Raw genomic sequence first — 20,316 nt, forward strand, 5'->3', positions numbered from 1 at the left:
GGTAGAACTAACATTTTTGGGCAAAAGAACAGTGGTCAGGTTTTCATTTTAAGCTATCTTAGGTTCAAAATGGGCAGATGTAAACATAAGCACAACTTGTTGGTCTTCTGAGCTAGTTATATCATCTCACACTGCTGTAAGAATTGGAGATGAACAAAGGAAACAGCTGGTCTAAAAACTAAGATAAGATATGTATGTCTGAAAGCCAGCTGGATCCTATTCATCTTTTGCACTGTATTGGAAAATCATTCATTTAAAATATATACTTTGCCATTTGAAATGCATTATTTTTTTCCCACTGTGTATATATAGCTGCTTCAGTCATAGTCAACTGGCATTTGTTTTCACACCAAATTTAAGAAATAATAAAAACTCTTCTGTTTACTGATTTTTAATACCAGATGTTCACTTGCTAATTCCATTACCTTGTAACTACTTCCTATAATTCATTAATTGCCAGCTGCTCAGCCAAACAGAGAACCACGGCTAATCAGATGGTATTGGTAAACAGCCAAGTAAGAGCTTCCTTCTTCAACATTTCTTAAATTACCAATCACTGGGAAAGCTATGGCAATCTTCACTGGTGTATTAAGACTTTACCTTTACATTTTACTTTGAATCTGAAAGTACAATATTGACTAAAATTGGACGTACCCTTGTTGTGGAAACTTCCTACTTCAATCCCTCCTATGAATTGTTTCATCCAGTGCTGCTACTGAATGAAAGAAAGGCACTCTGGAGACTAATGATGGTAATGCTGTATCTCATCTACGTTATAGTTATATTAGTTATTAACTACAAATGCAAATGCTTAGGCCAATACTAAAAAGAACTGAGCCAGAACTAAAAGCTAGTATGTGCTTGGCATGACAATATTCCTTTGCTAGCTTTGCAAAAAAAGAGATGTACTTGATTCTTACATTTTCTTCCACTTGCCAGTTTAAAAATAGTGTTCACTGCTTATCCTTTAAACTGGCAACTAGTTGTCTTTGTGTTAACAAGCAAGGCATTCTTAGCATCACAGTGATAGGGACTTGCCTCCCTTCACAGGAGGAAAGAGGTAAAGGCTATTTGATATAATTTGTAGGAACCCAAACATCTCCCAGCATAATAGCTTCTCTGTCAGTGAATAAAAAGATACAATCCTGCAAACTTACTTCTTTTCTACATATACAGTTATAAAAATTAGTCTTACAGGAAGTAAGCAAACTACCCTATCTCACACATCACTCCCCTAATGTACTCTAGAAACCATTTCAGCAATAAACTGCCAACAATGAACACTTGATATGAAATGGGACAGAATAAATCTAATAAAGAAAAGTACCATAAATTTTACAAAAGTTTTGGTTTATAAACCTTGTAATATTCTATAAACAATTCAGAATGAATTGAATGCAGAGATATGAAATTAACAATGTTATAAATTCTGTAACTGGAAATGTTTTCACACTGAAAAGAATTGTTCCCGAGTACTCTGAGATGGCCACATTTTTCTGGCTGTCAGGTAAATATTATGAATGCCAGTTGTACAGCACATAGAAAATAGCACCTCTCAGCAATAATTACACAACCCATCTGTATTGTCTTTAGGGAATTTAAAACGATGTCATATACATCCTTTACAAATGCTTTAAGCGTCCCACAAAATCAGAAGAAGAGAACACAGAGAAAAACACATTCAAAAATTGCTACATCATGTAGAAATCACAGGTTAAAAATAATGCTTTGTTCTGCTTATCAGTAGACCAAAAGAAATCCAGATGTTAATTGTGTAACAAAATGCAAAATACTGCATTTCACCAAAAATGTCCATTTTAACATTTTTTCCTTGGGTTTTCCAAATGCATTCAACAGACCTGCCAGTTATTCCTAACTGGGACCTGCCTAATGGCAAACACAAGGGAAAGGAGACAAAAGAAAAATGAACAACAGGAAACTAATTTGCAGAAATACTCCTACTCGGGAGAAGCACATCTTTTAGGTAGAGCCTGAAGGAAGTGAGATAGAAGGACAAGATGGAGAAGGATAAGTGAGACAAGAGCAAGAGGAACAAATAAAACAAAAAAGATGTAGGGTAAAAGAATCAAGGAAATAGCAGAGTAAAAGGGTAGAAGAGCTTCTTGAATCTCCTCTGTGATAAAATTTTGCCTCATTATTCCAGTCTCAGTCATATTCTGTTACCTAACAAATAAGGGAAAAGCTTAAGGCCCCTAATTTGAATTTGAATATGTTCCCACAACTTGAAGTCCACCCTGAACATAAGCTATCCTACTGTCTTATTTCAGAGGATACTGTGGGAAATGGTCTTAGAGTGAACATATAAAGACTCAACACAGCTCCAGAAACTTGACTCTTGCTAGCCCTCTTGTACTTTCCCAACTCCAAGAAAATGAAAGTTTTGCATTTTCTTTTTTCCAGACTGCATTCCTACCTTTAGCCACACTTCTGGAAGTGAGAAGCAGACCAGCAGGTCTCTAGAAAGAGGACACCTCATTGGATATGACCCATGCCAGGTCCTTGCTTCCCTGTCAGCCCATGTCTGTCATCCCAGCTCTGCTGCATGCAACCAGCTACCTCCTAATTGCTTACCCACAGAAAGAGCTCAATGGGATCCCTATCACAGCTCACCAAGGAACTGCTCCAGAGGTTTGACTCTTGCCAACCTTCATTACAAGTTCACAACACCATCTGATATCACTCTGAGAATGAAATTTGTATTTCTCCTTTTCTAGTGTATGCCTCAAATCCCACACATAGCAAGAACAGGCCAGCATGTCTCCAAGCAGTGAGTTATTATTTCAAGACAAGCCAAACTCATCCTACATTTCCATTTCAGTCCCCCGAGGACTAGCAGGCTCTTCTCCAGGATTTCTTTCCCCTTGCTAGTCTCCTGTCAGACATTCTTTCAGACACCCGAAATCTACCTGAGTAGATTCCATTTAGCTCTTGATGAATGCAGGTCTATCTAGCATCTCTCTTTTTCCAGACCCCCACTTTCTGTTTGAAATTATCTAAGTTTTTATGTTTCTTGGTTAAATAAGCCCCTTCTGATGTAAAATGTAAAATAAAATTCTTCAAATTATGTAGTTACAGCTCTCCAAAGTTGAGCTGTTCTGTAAACTTCAGTGACAAATTCTCTATTTTGTACAAAGGGCTAATCCAAACTTCACTTCTGAGGATATAAAAATACGGTCACTGAGTAGATTCCGCTGAGGTGGAGGAGAAACATTATAGGATGACAGTAAACTACCACATTTATTTTTATTTTTTTTTCCAACCTACTCCATGAATCAAGCTTCTTTCTGCTAAGTTCCAGCTCAGACTGGTCCTTAACACCAGGCTGGCTGGCCAAGCATTTTACAGCTAGTGCAGAAACTCTTGGATTGCAAAGTTCATCCATCTCAAGTACAGCTCTAGAGAAAATGATCAAACAGGAGTGTAGACACAAGAGGAAGAAGAAAGAGGGTGGTAAAATCAATGCTGCTTTTTTTTCCTCCTTCATACTACACCCTCATTCATGCAGATTCTTCAGAACTACTTCAGCCAAGTTTCAAATGGAGCAAGCACTTTCAGATGAGCAGTAAACCCCTGAAAGCTTGGATTTATAAGAGGATACTGTCAGAACCATACTTACAGCACTGCTAGCGGGTGCTGCCATAATCACATCAGATCACATTATAGATGGCTAAGAAGGTTTTGTGAGCCTGACCGTTGTGCCTGCCTAATTTACAGCATCCCTGTCAGGAGGAAATCAAGTTTCATAGTTATGACATTTCTTTCTGGAGCACTAAATGTTAACTTTGCTGATCACGCATATTTTGGTAGAACAGCTTATTTCTAAATGGCAAACGTGATATAAAAAGCATAATGACTTCATTCAAAACTTTTATAGAGTGAGCAGCTGATTCTCACACCTATAGAAAACAGACTAAGTGGAATTTTAGTCATCAAAGGGTAGAAATAGATACACACTCAATATATTCAGTTTTCCCATTTTAAGTAATGTCATGGTGCCATAATTGCAGTCTATCTAAAACTAGTTATTTTTTGTACTTCTAATATGAACTTAAACAATGTTGTCATATAATAAAAGTATTATTATTGATAGATAACAGCAGCAACCCTTTTACAAGTTTCATTTCATACAAGGACTTCATCTTAATTGATAGTCATTCAGAGCTAGATGATTGTTCGTAATGGAAGGAAAGGACAAAGGCAGCCTCACACTCTAATAAAATTCACATACAGTCTCAGCACTTGGAAGAAATGAAAGATGCAGCATCACTTGACAGGTGAGAGTTACACCACAATGAATGCATGCACTACCTCTATCACACTGGCTACTGGTGTATTTTCCTCTACATCATGTACAGGAAATAATTCCCACTAGAATTCTGGTGAGACCTGCTGTTGCTGTGGACTTATTGCATATCCCCTGTTGCAATTGTTGGGGAAAAACTGCTGTAAATGAGTAACTAACATCAGCTAGGGCTTGCTAAAGAGTCCCCCTAAAATCTAACTATTTGCAAAACCTGTAGTATATGTTATGAAGTACAAGCATTGTTTACAAACAAAATTCTCATCTTTATTTTGACTTACTGGTAGCATTTAGACTACAGACAAAGCGCATGCAGTCTACTTGCTGCTACCAATATTTTACAGTTGTAGTTAAGTTACAGTTACCTCAAGAGGTCTCCTGAACGGTTGAAGGTTAGTAACTGAAACAAACAGAATCTCAATTAATTTCCAACAATTTCTAACAATTTAATGACTTGCATTAACTAAAACGTAGTTGAACATCAGATATGTTTCCCACTTAGTTAACAAGTGTACAGGCACCCTGATAAGGAGTAATTTTTATGGTTCTGATACAGATTAGCTCTATTCTAACAATTGTATTAGGATCTGTAATTACATTACATATTTGTAGATGAAGCAGAACATCTTATTTAACTTCTTGCTTGTACTTTCCTCAAACAGAAGCACAACCAGGAAGATAAGCTGTGGTGTACTATATGTAGTAAAAGCTCACTGCCTTTAGATTTTCTTAAAAGGTCACTGTAAACGTTTTTGTTAGCCCCAGAAATCTCGTTTCATAGATGACTCTTACCTTTATAACAGAGGCCCCTGCCCTGGAAAGAGGACTGTGCATTTGGGCTGCTGCAGCCATGTTAGCTATTGTATTGAGGTGGTTCATCTGATTCATTGCCATTGCAACCGAAGCGGGAGGTAGGCTGACAGGTAGCAGAGGGTGGGGCATCATCATGAACGGCAGGTCTATCCCTAAAAGAGAGCACGTGCAAGTTATGTGTGTCAATCCCCCATCTTATATCCCTTAATTTTTAAAGTCTATATTTTACTGGAATATTGGCTAGCTGGACTCAATTCTATTGTGTGTTATTAAATTTGAGGTTATGCAGGGAATAATTCTGCATTCTAGAAAAGGCTGTACAGTTTGCACTGGGCCAAGAAGCACACAGATGTAAAAGCAATGCAATATTAGCAAAATTAATATATACTAGCACACAAGTCAGAGACATTTTTATTGATGTCAACAAAGCGAAAAAACAAAAATATGCAAATACCTGCATGTTTTCCCAATACAAGTGAAGAATATTCATTAATGATTTTAAGAAGTCCTCTAACTTAATTTACCTAAGCAGCAATCTGAGACTAGTCTTCTGTATTAGGACTACTCCCTGACTCAAGAAAGCTGTAGAATGGACTACAGGACCACTGTACTACCATATAGGGCTGTGAACATGACTATGGGATGAGAGCAAATCATGACCAACTAAACGTCTTAAGATTCACTATAATTTATTTATAAGATGATCCATGCCAATATTAATGATGACACATACATCTCCCTTCACTTTAACCATACTGACCTTCACTGCTTACATCCATAAGCCTTGGTTCCCTTGCACATCTCCTTTAACAGCCCAATAATCTCTCCTCATACTCCACAGAGCTCCAAAACTCCCAGACACCATCTGGTCACATTGAGTTGTATGTCTACTTAAAGTCCAATTGACATGCAAACTAAATGCAAACTACAAACAGAATTTAACAGCATATCACCAGTTTTAAGACACAATCCGTCAAACATTTCGGAAGACTATGAAGAAAATATAGCTTGCAAATCATTGGACATAATGTCTGACATTCAATAAGCTCTTTAACAACCTATAGACATTTGCCTACTACAATATCTATTGGAAAATAACCTGAAAGTTTTCTGAACAGTAAAGAACATTGTCCCTAATGCAAAACACGTACGGATACTCAATTATGTAAGAATATAAATGATAGCATAAACCACAGTGTATGTTAGTCCTGTAACTTGGTGATTCTTAACTACTGACATTTAACCAGATGCTCAGGCTCTAACCCTGCCATGAACAAAGCAATCATTTATTTTAGGACCCTTTTAGATAATCCTGATTTTTTGAAGTTTGTGGTGCCACTTGGGTAGCAAGAAAGTATCTGCTCCAAAAATTTCATAAGGAGTCAGAAATGTCACTTGTCCACTGAAACAAACACCAAAAGTCAACTTTCAAAACTGAGGACGAAGAAATGAAACAGATAATAAGGGTTCACAGATAATGAAATTTTAATTCTTCATCCATCACGATCTTTTACAATTGATTTTACTCTTCACTATCTTTTTAAATACTATTATCTGTTGTTTTCGGAACTGCTTTCTTGGAATAACTGCACAGTCCCTCCCCTTTGGGTCTAACAGAAGAGGTGATCTCTAACTTCTCACCTGCCCCCTTCCTAAAGGAAGGGAAGAAGAGAGGATTATAGTGAATTGAAAATTCCAAAACCAAACCTCAACTGTATCATTCTATTCCAGTTCTTTTGAACAGCTGGATGTAAGTGATGACTTCGTATAAACCCGGTAGTTACAAGGAAAGATAAAGAAGAGGAATTTGCTTCTACACACTTTTCACTAGTCATTTTCCACCCATTCTTTGCTCTCTCATATTCACTTGGTGAGCAGCATTTTCAGTTGGAAGAGAACTCACTAATATTTTAAGCAACTGTACTTGTTTTTAGGCCACAGCAATGCTGACTGGAACTCACAGCCCCTACCCAACAACAGATGGCCATTTAAAGGTAATGGCTGTATCTCAGTTGAGTAAAGCCTGCCTCCAAGCAGGGACTCCATATAACTTATTATTTTCTCCCCATGAGGGTCCAGTACATACTGTTGGTAAGCAGGTGGTTCTGCTGAAGAGGACTGAGTGGGTGTGCACTTCCAAGGCTCGACTGTCCTGACAGGGTGGGATGACCAATGCTGTGCTGTGATCCTGTTGTAATGGGAGACTGAAGCTTGTCTTTATCCCAGGAAGATTCACTCCCACCTGCAAAACAGGATATAAAGGTACCACAAATGGCATATACTCTTTTTAAAAAAGCACTCTACTTTGCTAGTGACAAACTAATACTCTTTACCACACTTATGTGCTTAGCACAAACACAGCACTTGAAAAAAATAGATTAAGAAATATGAATTAGGCAAAAAACATGATTAAGAAAATTCAGTATCTCCTACTTTCATACCAGCAGCGTCTGAAAGAGAAAAAGCTAAACGTTTAAGGAAAAAATTATCAAAGTAAGCATCAGACACTGGATCACAATCTCCTGTCAGAGGGAATCAGGCCTGCTAGGGACTAACAGATGTCTATCAGTGTTGTTAATACTAACCAGAGAGTGGCTCCACTAGTCACTCCTTCAGTGGTTACAGCCATCCTAACTTTTAGCTCAATGACCTGAACAGGTTACAGCAATTTATCCCTGCCATGTTATCTGTAAGCTTTAGTAGTTTTTGCTCCTCTGCTGGGCTTGACCCACAGATGCTTTGCTGGGTTAGCAAAGTCAGGCATTAGGCAGGGCTTGGAAACTATCAGGATTCAAGATGTCGAGTTCAGACACTTATAACGCGCAGCAATTATGATCAGAACAACAACAACAAAAATATAGCACACTGAACACTCATCTGTTTGGCCAGGAATATCTGTTTGGTCTTCTGAAGATGCTGTGTTTTGCAGCAATTTTACAGACGGTAGTTTTCTTTAGTATTACATTTAAACACGTGAATAACAACAAGCTCCTTTTAAAGAGCAGTTAAGTAGACCATGAGAGTGAATTCCGAAACGCACACCTGGTCCACAAAGCAAACCACCTTAAAAGTCAGGCTGAACAGTTTTAGAGTAAAAAGCTATTCCAGATAAACTCCTTTCCTAGCTATATCCCATGTTTTCAATTAGATAGATTGTTATGAAAATATATAATTGATTGTAATTGATGTGCATTGATTTTATTTTGATTTTATGAGCAAGAATTTCGATTAGAATAAGTAACAGATTACTGTGATTAAAGGAGACCGTGGTAGAAAGCAAAAGGCACTTAAATTGAAAATGAAAATAACAGAAATTTTCTACATTTTTATGACAACACTCAGATAATAAACATGATTAATACTGCTAAATGCAAAAGTTTGAAAGATCAATGAATGAGAAGAAAGGTAATCACTCTATCATGTTATCACTATGTCCATGTGTGAATTACCTTCCTATAAAAGATTTGTAATTCGCAAAATGATGAGTCATAACTGACAAAAAAAGATACGGTGAATAATGGCACGTGATGTAATATAACATGGCACAGTGTGGTAATTAGAAGCACTACTGCAGTTAAAGCTCTTTCAGCATTCTCATTATTTAATATCCAGTACAGCTGCACTTTTAAATAACATTTAACTAATATTTAGTGTAGAAGTTGTTCACTACAACCATGCTCAAACAGGGGTACTAATTAGTGAAGTATTTATCAACCTCAAACCTGTAATTTGAAGAACAGTTTTTTTGTTTTTGGTTTTTTTGTTTTTTTTTTTGTTTGTTTGTTTGATTTTAGGAAATAAATTTTATTTTTCTCTATATGCTTTCTCAGAATTAAATACACTTCTTTCTCAAAAAACAAACAAAACAAGGCAAAACAAAAAAAAAAACACCACAAACAACAGACATGAAAAGTTCCATGGCATGAATCTTCTTAAACTGATCTTGTAAATGCAACTTCCCATATCAAGGCAATGGCCATGAGAACTGCATATAAGACAGTTTACCAGAGATTTTTGAATGAAGAGTCAAAATTGTACTCTTCACCTAAAAGCTTCCCTCACCCCATCTGTTTTCTTCCAATACTTCCAATCACAGGCACAGACACTCTACATTCTTGGCTCATTTATTTACTCATTCCTGGAAGCATCAAAGTCCCATGCATCTACCCACACTTCTGCGGACCTGACACTGCAGTACCAGAGCCCAACTGGATTTCTGGGTTAAGCTGAATGTACTGGAGGAAAGAACAATTCTACCTACACGGAGAAAAGTGACTTCTTTAAGGAAGCACAGGAAATCTGCCAGGAAACAGGAAACCAAATTTAGGTTCTGTCATACAGTCCAAATCATCAGATCAGGTCTCCTTACAAAAGTGGACAACAATAATGTTTTTTTTTTCCTGGAAACTCCACTTTTAAGTCTGCTCCTGTATTCAGTGCCAGCACCAGAATAAATTGCAGTACACTTATATCTACAGATCACTCCTGTGTTCTTATGTTTTCCATCACTCTTTCTTACACAAAGAAAAAACAGTATTGCTGAGAATATGATATATAATAAAAGTGTAATATAATAATCTTAAGTGTATCCTATAGTCTGCCATACACCACATAGGTAACTGCTTCATCTCTTAATTTGCATTGCATATACTATGCAGTAGCAAGTCCCTTAAATTGAAAGAAGTATAATTACTTCTTAAACACTGGCACATTTTGTAAGGGCAGTAAGATTAATTATCTCCAACTTACAAGTGGAAAAGCTGAGCTTTCCCAGTTCTGTGGAGCAGCTTCTTCCAGGTTTCTGGGAGACAAATGGTGAAATGATAAAAGAGAAGTCAGGTCTCACGGGTCCTACTCTTGCTCCCTCACTTTCAACTCATCCTACCTACAGTGACTTTGCAAAGACAAAGATAACCGCTTCAAAAGAAAACTTGCAACCTTCCCTGCAGTTCCTACTCCCATATAGTAAGAAAAATTTACATAGAAACTAACAGGAATAGGAAAGATATATCAAGAAGAAAGCAAACATACAACACAATTAGGAAAAACAGAAAGTGAAAACAGCGATTTCATTTATTTTGCATCTTGTGTATAAGGGGAAAAAGATTCTATTTATTTTAAATAAGAAAAGTTACTAATATTTTAAAATTTCTGATTTAATATTCTGATTTGTGTCATAAGAGCATTAACAGAGCCCTCAGAAGTCTGCTCATTTGTCAAAATGCCAATACATCATTTCTACACTTTACAAAAAGCTTTATGTTTAACACTATTACCCACTATCCATATGACCTTCTCTCCAACAGATAAAACTAAAGGACAGAAAGGTAATTTTTCCTTATCTTGTTTGCATTCTAGTCGATCTTGTCCCAGAGCAGATTGTATTCAGCATTAAGAAAGGGCAAGAGAGACAAGAACCTCCATCTTCCAGGGCTCCTGACACTTATCAGAAGCAGGCACAGAGCCTGCAGTTTCCTTAAACACAGACACACAAAACTGGAAAGAAGGCAAATGTCCAGCCATCCCAAAACATTATAGTACGCACTGACTTGGCAGCAGAAGAAGCTAAAGAAGATCTCACCTGCTTCAACCACCCAGTTCAGGTCATGCAGAAAATCTGGTGCGCAGTTCTTATTATGCTTTTCAGATTGACAGATAAATGCACAATATGGAGGGTGAAAAAAAGGCCTAGTAGTCTGCATTGCACACAGTCATCTACACAGTCACCTACAAAGAAACGTAGTGCGTGTTTTGAAGGACACAGATAACGACAGAAACTACATGAATTTGGTAAGAGAAGGAGTTACTAACTGAAGTCTTTACTAGTCCTAAGAAGTTATTTGAGAGAGCTTATTTATCAGTGCATGAATTACAGTTATGTTCAACAAAGCAAACGCAAAACTAATGCAACAAATCCCAGTCCATTCACTCAAAAATTACGTGGTATGAGGCAAGCATTCCCTTAACACCATTTCACAGCCCAGTGGACAAATTCTGAACATCTCTGCTTCTGAATCCCTAATTAACAAATGAACATGGGATTCAGATGAGTTCATTTACATAGGGATTCAAATCACAAGTAACACAAATACAGGAAATCAGCCCAAGCCATACATACTTATATGTACTGTTGGTCTTGTACTCACAGATCTACCATGCAGTGTATGGTTATGCGCAATCACATGCGAGTCTGTGAACAAAGAGCCTCTGTTCCAGTTTCATTTTGTTCAGCTGAAAGACATGCAGGTGATAAGCTCCTGGTTTCCTGAAAATGCTGCTTCCTGCCCGTCTTTGACTTCAGCAGTTCTATAACAAGATTTTCAAGCTTCGTGTTTTCTAGCAACCCACCTCGACTTCAGAATAAAAAACACTTCTTTTTTTTGGTGAAGATCTATTTGGGAAGATTAAATTAGTGTCTTAGTTTTAGGTACTGAAAATCTCCAGAAAGTAATCGAAGTTCAACTTGGTGACAGTTTCCTTTCATTTGGTTTCAAATTCATTTTATCAGCCTTAAACTGAGTGTTCTACCTAAATGAAACCCACTGTCAGAGGTACCTTTGAATTGAACAATCACACTGCTTCAATCTATGTCTGTCATTTTATTTTTTGTTGATATATTTCTGAAAAATTGAACCCAAATTGTTAAAAACAATATCATTTTCACTGTCCAATTCTATTCTAAAGCTATTTTTAAGCACATTTTTCGTGCTACCAGGCATAGTAAGCCTAAGATCAGCCAAGAAGAGCAAATATTCAGAGTGCTATTATTTCAGCACTGATAGTATCAAAGTATTTAACGCCAATGGTAATACGAATGTCCAGCGTTCATATGTTCTCTGAATTCTTCTGACTTATCTAGAAATCCAGTACCCTTAAACTGTGGGCCTGTTTGCCAGTATTTGTACCTCCAGTGCTTTTCAGCTGTCCCATGCAATTTGACTTTACCCACACCCTAGTCTTGCCTTGATACAGGGAAAGACAGTCATTGCAAAGAACATTCTCCACTGAAAACACTTCAGTCTGCAAGTTTTTGTCAACATTTCCCATGGTATGAGCATGTGAGTATCTAAGAGGAAGATTACACACCAGACTAATTTTTCAACTCTGTACGATAGAATGACAGCTCTCAAAGGCAACAAGAGCTCCAGTAGTGTCTGTAAATGTTTTAACAGTATATAATAATCTCCATGATGGAAAGTACAGCTGATAGCTCCATTAGTTTCAATACAGACATACAGTTATTATTTGCCAACAGGAGAAGATCAGATGCCAGTCTGAAAAGTCTAAAAAAGATTTTTAGAATCTATCCAGCTACGAATCCACTTTGCCAACTGTAAGAAATTTATGGCATCAAAATAGAATGTATTCCTTGCCTGAAAATAACGTTTTGCATAATCATGACCAAAACTAGAAATCCACTTGTCAGTTGTTGGCTACATTCACTGACCAATAAATAATTTGGTATTATGAATCAATTGATGTTCCATAGAGCTTCATCAATCTAAAATGTCTGCCAATTTGACTTATTAAATAGAAGGAAACTCAGGCTTCACCTCTTGCAGATTTTATATATGTATATTTATATATATATTTATATATGTATATTTATATATATATTTATATATAATATAGTATATATATGTATATATTTTAAGCACCAAGACATTGGCCTGGTAAAATTAATTTGAACCAAAAGTAGACTCAAATTTTACCTTTTTGGAGGAATACGAACTTTCAGAATTCAGATCATTGAACACAGAGTCAGGATAGGAAGGGTTCATCTACATTATATTCCTGGTACTGTCATTTTACCATCAGGAAAATATAAGACTGTTCTGGATGCAGATTATGACTCATTTAGCCCTGTGGTCTGTCCCTCACAGTGGCAACAGATGATGTCTCATGAAGACTAAATAGGACTGGCCACAACCTGGGACCACTCACCCACAAATAAATTTTCTCATTTTCAAATGGGAATGAGATTTGTTTGTTCAGATTGAGATTAAATGTTGGCTAAACCAGCTCCTAAAAGCATGCCATCCATCTGAAAATCTGAAAGATCAGCACAGCATTTTAAGCCTAACTGTACTGATTTGTCTCGCTGTGTGTACTGGCTGCATCAGCTTCTGCCCTAGGAGAAAGCCACAGAAGTGTGTAGGGTAAGATATTAAAACTCAAGAAATCCAGTGATGGCTTTACTGGGTTACTTCCAAAAACTTATCAAGTGGTTCAGCAGATGTAATTACTGCTTAGCCCTGCCAAAGCTTTGAAATGTGCCCATTAATTCAGCAATTCCCAATCTGTCCATCAGTCAGTCATACTTAAAAAATATGTCTGTCACAACATAGGTGAAGTAATCTGTTGATAATTATACAATAAGAAGTCATATAAAATTTGAATATAGTTTCTGAACTTTTTGAATCGTCTGAATGACAAAATCTGAGTTTATTTCAAAACAAACAGGATGCTAAAGATAACTCAAAATGTCAGAATATTTAATCGCAATTGATCTAAAAAGAATAATTCAATTAACCCCAGAAATACACTTTCTCAGAAGATAAATGCAGGGGTATATTTATTTATTGCTGATGGCTACTAACACTGGTCAGTGAATGTAAAGGAACTACTCACTAAGTGCTGCAAGGAATTTTTTTCACTAAAACAGTCTTTTTTTTGTATAGAATAGCTAGCAATCAGTCTTTTCCTCAAATAACAAATACTAAAAACTGGAAAAAGTGGTGCAAAACAAATGAAGAGATGAAGAAAAATGAAAATCCTATACAGTGTAATGGAGTACACTGATATAAACAGAAGAACAAGGCTCAAACTGGCAGCGACTTCATTTAAATATGAAATATTAAATACATCTCGATCAGTCTGCTGATTCAAGTTATACCACCAAAGTACCCCCATCAAAGTAAGATTTGAAAGCCAAAGGATCATAGATGGCTGGATGCAAATAACCACAATCAATTCCAAAAGCAATTCTCCAAGTTAGCTACCTGTATCATTCAATTCAGTTCTTTTGTTGATTTGGTCATGCATAAATATAAATCAAAACAATCAACTTCTTACTCATGAAAGGATGTGAAAAAAAATCCAGTAATTAATAAATTATGTCCCTGTTTCTTTGTTGCCCGATATTTAATTGCGTGATAATACAATGCAGGGAAAACAACCAACAAAGGAAACAAACAGAACAAATAGTAAGCTTGTGATCTTTATAGTAGTAGTTAGGCACTTATGGTTTCCTAAATGGAAATTACTCATGGTATTTCAGAAGGGAGGAACAATATAAATAAAGGAATAATAGCCACCAGCATGACTTCGTATGAACACGGTAACAGCTGTAGCCCATTTTATCCTACTATTTTGTCTCTAGCAAGGGCCAAGAGCAATACTTAGTGAACAAAAAAAAAGCCTAGTTAAAATCTCCCAGATTATTTTCCAACAACTTGTGAACTATGAACGTCCTAGATTTCTCTTCCATTCAATTAAACTGTTGTCCATTTTCCACATCAACAATATCCTGTAACATCAAGGAGTTCTACCGCTTGACCACAGATGCTATGGAAACCCACCTCGTGCTACTGGTGTGAGAGGAGAACCTCTCATCTGCTGCCTTCCTCTGATGTCTTCTAGTTCTTTTACAGTAAGAAATAACAAATATTTCAGCTTCTCCGATGCACTGTACTGTACTGTTCTTGGAATTAGGGAACTTAAAGTTAAACCCTAAATTTTTTGTAACTGAATCAATGTCAAAAGCATATGCAGGCTCTTCCCTAAGATGTATTAAGTGACATCTATTCAGTCACTCAGGGACTTTTAGCATGATCCTCACAAGCTTGAGGTGGTGGCCAGATAACACACGTTCGTATGTTTTACTGCAAAGTTGGATAAGGGAGATCCCTGACAGTTTACTGAAAATGCTTTTTCGAAAAGAGGGCTGCATGTTATCATTATTTCAACAGAAATGATGGCAGCAAACTCAGGAGAGGACAAACTTTTACTATGATACATCTTGAATGTATATTGAAATGTAACCACAGGATTAAGGTTCATTCTTGCACAGCTGGTCCTTGCACACTTTGAATGATAACTGCTAATGTTTTCAGTGGTACGTGCCTCATATATATTTCCAAAGAAAGATTACAATGCTATATTAGGACAAACTCTCTCTTCTGGTTTAGAATCATCAACCAAAAAAAAAAAAAGACTGCTGCTCCTTACTGAAGGACCAAAGTCGGTCTTCAGAAACACATTCATTTCACACAGATAGAAACAAGGTCAAAATTTGCTCTGTCATGTTATTATTACTGTTGATGATGCATAAGCCAGAAATAAAACAGCTTAACTTTTAGATCTTGAGCAGAGTTTGTAGGGCCAGCTGCCAAAATGGATAAAACATAAATCCTAAACTCAACAACTGCAGCCAGCAAGCAAGGAACTAGGATCCATATTCCAGTGATGACAATTGCTTACACCTTCAGTCCTCACAAGCTACACATTTGGGGGGTTTTATTTTTTGATTACTTAATATTTTCCCATATTTGACAACTTACTGAAATAACCACTGAGTCAAATGCAGTGTGTATTTGTAATGTGACTGTAACTACCCAGTGAGTTGAGAAATCTAAGACGTTCAAAGTGAGTTCAAGCTTTGAGAATGCCTTGACCTCCACAGCAGACAGGCAGCACTACAGCACAAAATCAAATCAACTGAAGTTTCAACAATTTATGAACAGCCCAAGTTGCAGATCAAAATGTTGCATGTTAATTTTTAGTGACAAAAATGAACTATGTATTTATAATCTTTTCAAGAATTCCTAACACTAGAGGAACTCTGTGTAACATAAAGTATGGCTTGAAAGAATTAAATGCAGCCTGTGGCACTTCACATTTTGACATTTGGACAATCTTCCTAACCCCTGCCAGCTTGAAGCAACTTGACAGAACTCACTGACACTGGACATTTTACTAGAGAAGAGAAGCAGCAAAATGCATGCCCAGCATCATCATATATTGAAGCCAAATGACTACAGAAGCTTTCCAATGTGGTTTACTGCCATAAGCCTGTTTCCGCAAAGAACTGGGAAGTGCTGACACATGCTCTTGGACAGCCTCAACAGTTGCGTCAATATGGGGAATACTGGAGAGGTATACACTAATTCTAAAGATGCATGATTTCAAACTAATTACAGACTTCCAAAAAATTCAGAGTGCTGCCAAAACCTAATTCACATAAAAAGTCAGTAGTGAAATGTATGGTGTTTCATTTAATTAACAACAAGCAAAAAAACCCTTAAACTTCATTAAAAGCCAACTTCCTTTAAAACTCACTTTCATTGTTGCTCATATTAATAACCGAATATATACCTTTCACATCACATGGACATCTTCCATGTTTAGTCAGTTTTGATTTCCAGAATATATTTCTTCCTCATCAAGCCTAGCCATCAGGTGCTCTCAGGCAATCTCTAGTGAAGTACTTCTCAAAGAGAGGTGACAGCTTTGCATTGGTTTCTCTAAGGAGCAGGATCAAAGCCCTAGAACTGACCAACAGTGCCAAATAAATTGTTCAAGAAAAAGCATCCTAAATTCATCACTGACTAAGAGATAGTCTAGGCCTTCAAATGAGTATTTATCTAAGGTATACAAAGCTACTAGCCATCATCCGAGCAAACGTTATTCAGATGTTGATATTAATACTAGATAAAAGGAAAATATTTCTCAAGAAGAAATAGTGAGAGGTTTTAGCAACAATATGTAGTAACAGAATGCCAAACTGAACTTAAAGAAGCTGGAGGTTTTGGACAAGATTCATTTCTGCTTATGATAGAAGTATGCACCACCTTGATTATCGTTTAGAAAAATATTGACAGCTTGCCTTCTCATACCAATGCCTAGTAACAAATTCCAAATGTTTTGTCACATTTCTTGTGAGCAATGCCATCTGCCAGAGGTGGCATTTCATGGCTGTTTACCCTGACTCCCTCCAAGAATTCATCTGCCACTATCTAATGCTGCCTGAATAAAGGGGATTAAGACTCTGATGCAACAGAGACTATTGATAATTTGGTATAATTGGGAAGAAATGAAGATAAATGAGGTTGAGGATGGAGAGGCAATTAGTTGAGCTGCCTGTACAGCTGTGTTCTCGGCCTAGCTCCCCTGGCCTTTTCTTTGGTGAGGTATGTGCAAATTAAACATAATGACAAATACACTCTTCCCAGAGGTCCTCAGTTTGGGAAGCTTGAAGATATATTTTCAGTTCTGAGATTCGAGGCAGCTTTCAGTTAAGAAGTCATGCTCACTGTCGAGATTTTTAAAGAAGAAGGCAGTTTCTAACAGCACACCTCCAGCACAGCTCCTGCTTCAAAGCGCTGCTCTTCATCTGGGAGCAGCACAGTGTGACAGCAACATCCACCAAGAGGGTGAATGCCTCACTTCAGTGTCACAGAGACCTGTGATCACTATGCAGCTCAAAACATCTTTGATTCTGAAACTTGGCACCTCATTCGGTACGTACACTCTATACACTTAATCAGTCAAACAACACCTCCAAGATTCCCCTGAAATGTGGGTTGCTTAGAGCCCAGCCCCAAATTCCTCAAGTGAAAATTTGACAACACATAGATTATTCTATGGCTGATCAGAAAGTGATAGATTTTTAGCTATGAATTCAATAGGAAAAAAAAAAATCCAGGTATGAGCCTTACTTCCAGGCTATATTATTCAGGTAAGACCGAGTAATCAAGCCCAAGTACATTGAAAAGTGTGAACATGGCTAGATTACCAACCTCCAATTCAGAAGGCACAAATCTGGGTAGTCTGTAGTTTCTGTAGCTAGCAGTTCTTTCTAATATACTGATATCCATTCACATACAGCCACCTAAAACTTTGCACTTTTTATAGTTAAACATAAGCAAGCAGAGTTTTATATAAACAAACATTTACCACAAGAATTGTCACTGTATGAGTCACAAAAGAATCTAACACAATTCTTCATAAAGACCAAACAAAATCATGTAAGGTTGCAAGACCTTTTTTAGAAAGAAAACCAATATTCACAGAAGCAGTTCTGGCTTTCTGACACGTTTTCCTAACTACAAACCACAAATGAATTTTCTGCTTTCATACACGGGTGCTTCTAACTGAACAAGATCTTAGATGAAAGACTCTTCACATAAATTTCACTTTTTCCTACATCCATATAGCTTCAGCTCTTGAAAAAAATATATTCTAGAGAGAGTTGAAAACTGACCTTCACACAAAGGCACAGCCGAGATCCTAAGCACTGAAGAAACTTCACTGAATTTTGGAAGAAAAATGTGAAATACTTAAAAAGTACAAAAATTTAATTGATCTATTTTAAAACAGGAATTTTCTTGTGAGTAGCTCATTTGTACTGTACAGTTCTTTGGCATATTCTCAAAGCTGAAAGCAGCTGAATTTATCCCTTTTAAAACTCACAGAATTTATGCAAACTACAACGTCTCCTTAAGACATTTTTGCATCTGCAAAACCTTTCTCTGTCTCAACACTGAACTCCTCCCTACTACCTAAAGGTTGATCAAAATTCCTGTTTGTCCTTATCTGAAGTACTTTCTCATTTTGGATTAGGTTTCTACAAAAGACTAAAAATAGCTTACTTCTTATGAGGCAAACATGTCCGCAGTACGGAAGAACATAAGTATTTTTTAATTAAGTTAAATCTACATTTAGTCTTACAGAAGCTGAAAATTTGGCTGAGGTGACTGTTTCTTTATATAACCAAAGTTTTTAAACATACATTGCAGATTAGCGATTTTTTTTATTTCACTTCAATGTTCCAATTCCATAATTACACCTTTTGTCCTCTAGTGAAACCGTCCTCTCATTAACATTGCAAATGATAAAAGTTATTTGCTGCTCATCTTCTGGCCTGACACTTAATCAAAGTATTCTGAGTTACTCTTTAATCTTGTGACTGACCGTGTGCAGCGCACACGTGACATCAGTAACACTGCGCACAGCCCTGCCTTTCCACTGGCAGCAAATGCCCATGTCCTGGGCAGAGGGATGGCAGCACTTCTGCTGCCTTCTCCCACCTGCAGCACAGCTGTGCACACTTACAGACTCCGTTGGCAGCCTCCATCTCCTGGGATCACACAGGGTTGAGTGCTCTCAAACAAAGCAGAAATATGTGCCTCTGTGGGTGCTCCTGACGCGTGTCAGCACTGCTGTAGTCAGCAATGCCCTATCCAACGTTTTATTTTGCACTTCAGACAATGGATAAAACTTGCCTGATTTCTTTGCATCCCGGTGTGACCCTCATCCTTCACCCTCAGCAATGGCAGATTTACCATCCACAGGAGGGAAAAGACCAGGGAGAATTTCAGGAAGGGTAGGTACTACAACACAGTGGGGAAGCAAATCTGAAAAGCGATACACTTAGGTATAAGCAAAGGGAGAACAAGCATCAAAACTCTCCTGACCTCAGTGGGTTATGAGCCACTGAAAGCATGGCAATTTCAGTAATGCTACCATGACTTTCAGGGAAGCAAAAGGAAGTTTCTGACTGAGGAAGCTAGGAAATAAAGGAAAGCCAAGGGATAAAACAGAAATAAGCAGGCAGAAAGATTTCACTCTGCTATGAATAGGACAAACTGCTGAAAAGGAAAAAAATCTATTTTCCATGTTCATCATACTGTTTTCCCTCTTCTGTATTAAAACACTCGTGTCTTTCCTCCATACAGCCCTTCATCAGAGATGGGGGCTAATTCCCTTTAAAACAAAATCCTGTCCCAAAGTCATGACATGTGAAAGGCACATTGCTACTGCAAGAAATTTAGTGAAGCCCTTTCTGAGAAATTACTTGGTAGTTTTATCAAACGCCTTCACTGTTTTTCAGATGCCTGTTGTTACAGCTGTATTATGAGGCTAACCACAAATTCTGCTCGTCACTTCTCAGTTTAAAACTTCAGACACATCCAATTTACATATCAAAAACCAAGGAAAAAACTCACCTCTTTGGACTGCTAAAGCTGTTTATTTATTTGTATACCACTTAAAGTGATCACTGATTTTTCCATTTCATAATGATACGCTGCAGCAGTATTATATAACATTTCTAAAGTTAAAACAACAGCATTACGATAAAGATAGCTGTGATTTCTCAAAAATAAAACTGTAAGGCCATC

At 37.2% G+C, this 20,316-nt stretch overlaps 1 protein-coding gene across 4 annotated transcripts in view; it reads right to left on the reverse strand.

Moving 5' to 3' along the window:
• The window catches only part of DACH2 (dachshund family transcription factor 2), a 264,018-nt gene that overhangs the window by 57,359 nt on the left and 186,343 nt on the right, over positions 1 to 20,316 (reverse strand). For all 4 annotated transcript variants that reach the window (XM_042824971.1, XM_042824970.1, XM_042824972.1 and 1 more), the window contains exons 4-5: positions 7,221 to 7,376; positions 5,114 to 5,286 (exon numbers count right to left, since the gene is read on the reverse strand). In XM_042824971.1, coding sequence (XP_042680905.1) covers positions 5,114 to 5,286; positions 7,221 to 7,376 — 329 coding nt within the window. The remainder of the gene's footprint in view (positions 1 to 5,113; positions 5,287 to 7,220; positions 7,377 to 20,316) is intronic.

This window comes from Centrocercus urophasianus, unplaced genomic scaffold (genome assembly GCF_019232065.1).
Source record: "Centrocercus urophasianus isolate 14NV4802_14NV808 unplaced genomic scaffold, USGS_Curo_1.0 seq_24, whole genome shotgun sequence".
NCBI lineage: Eukaryota > Metazoa > Chordata > Aves > Galliformes > Phasianidae > Centrocercus > Centrocercus urophasianus.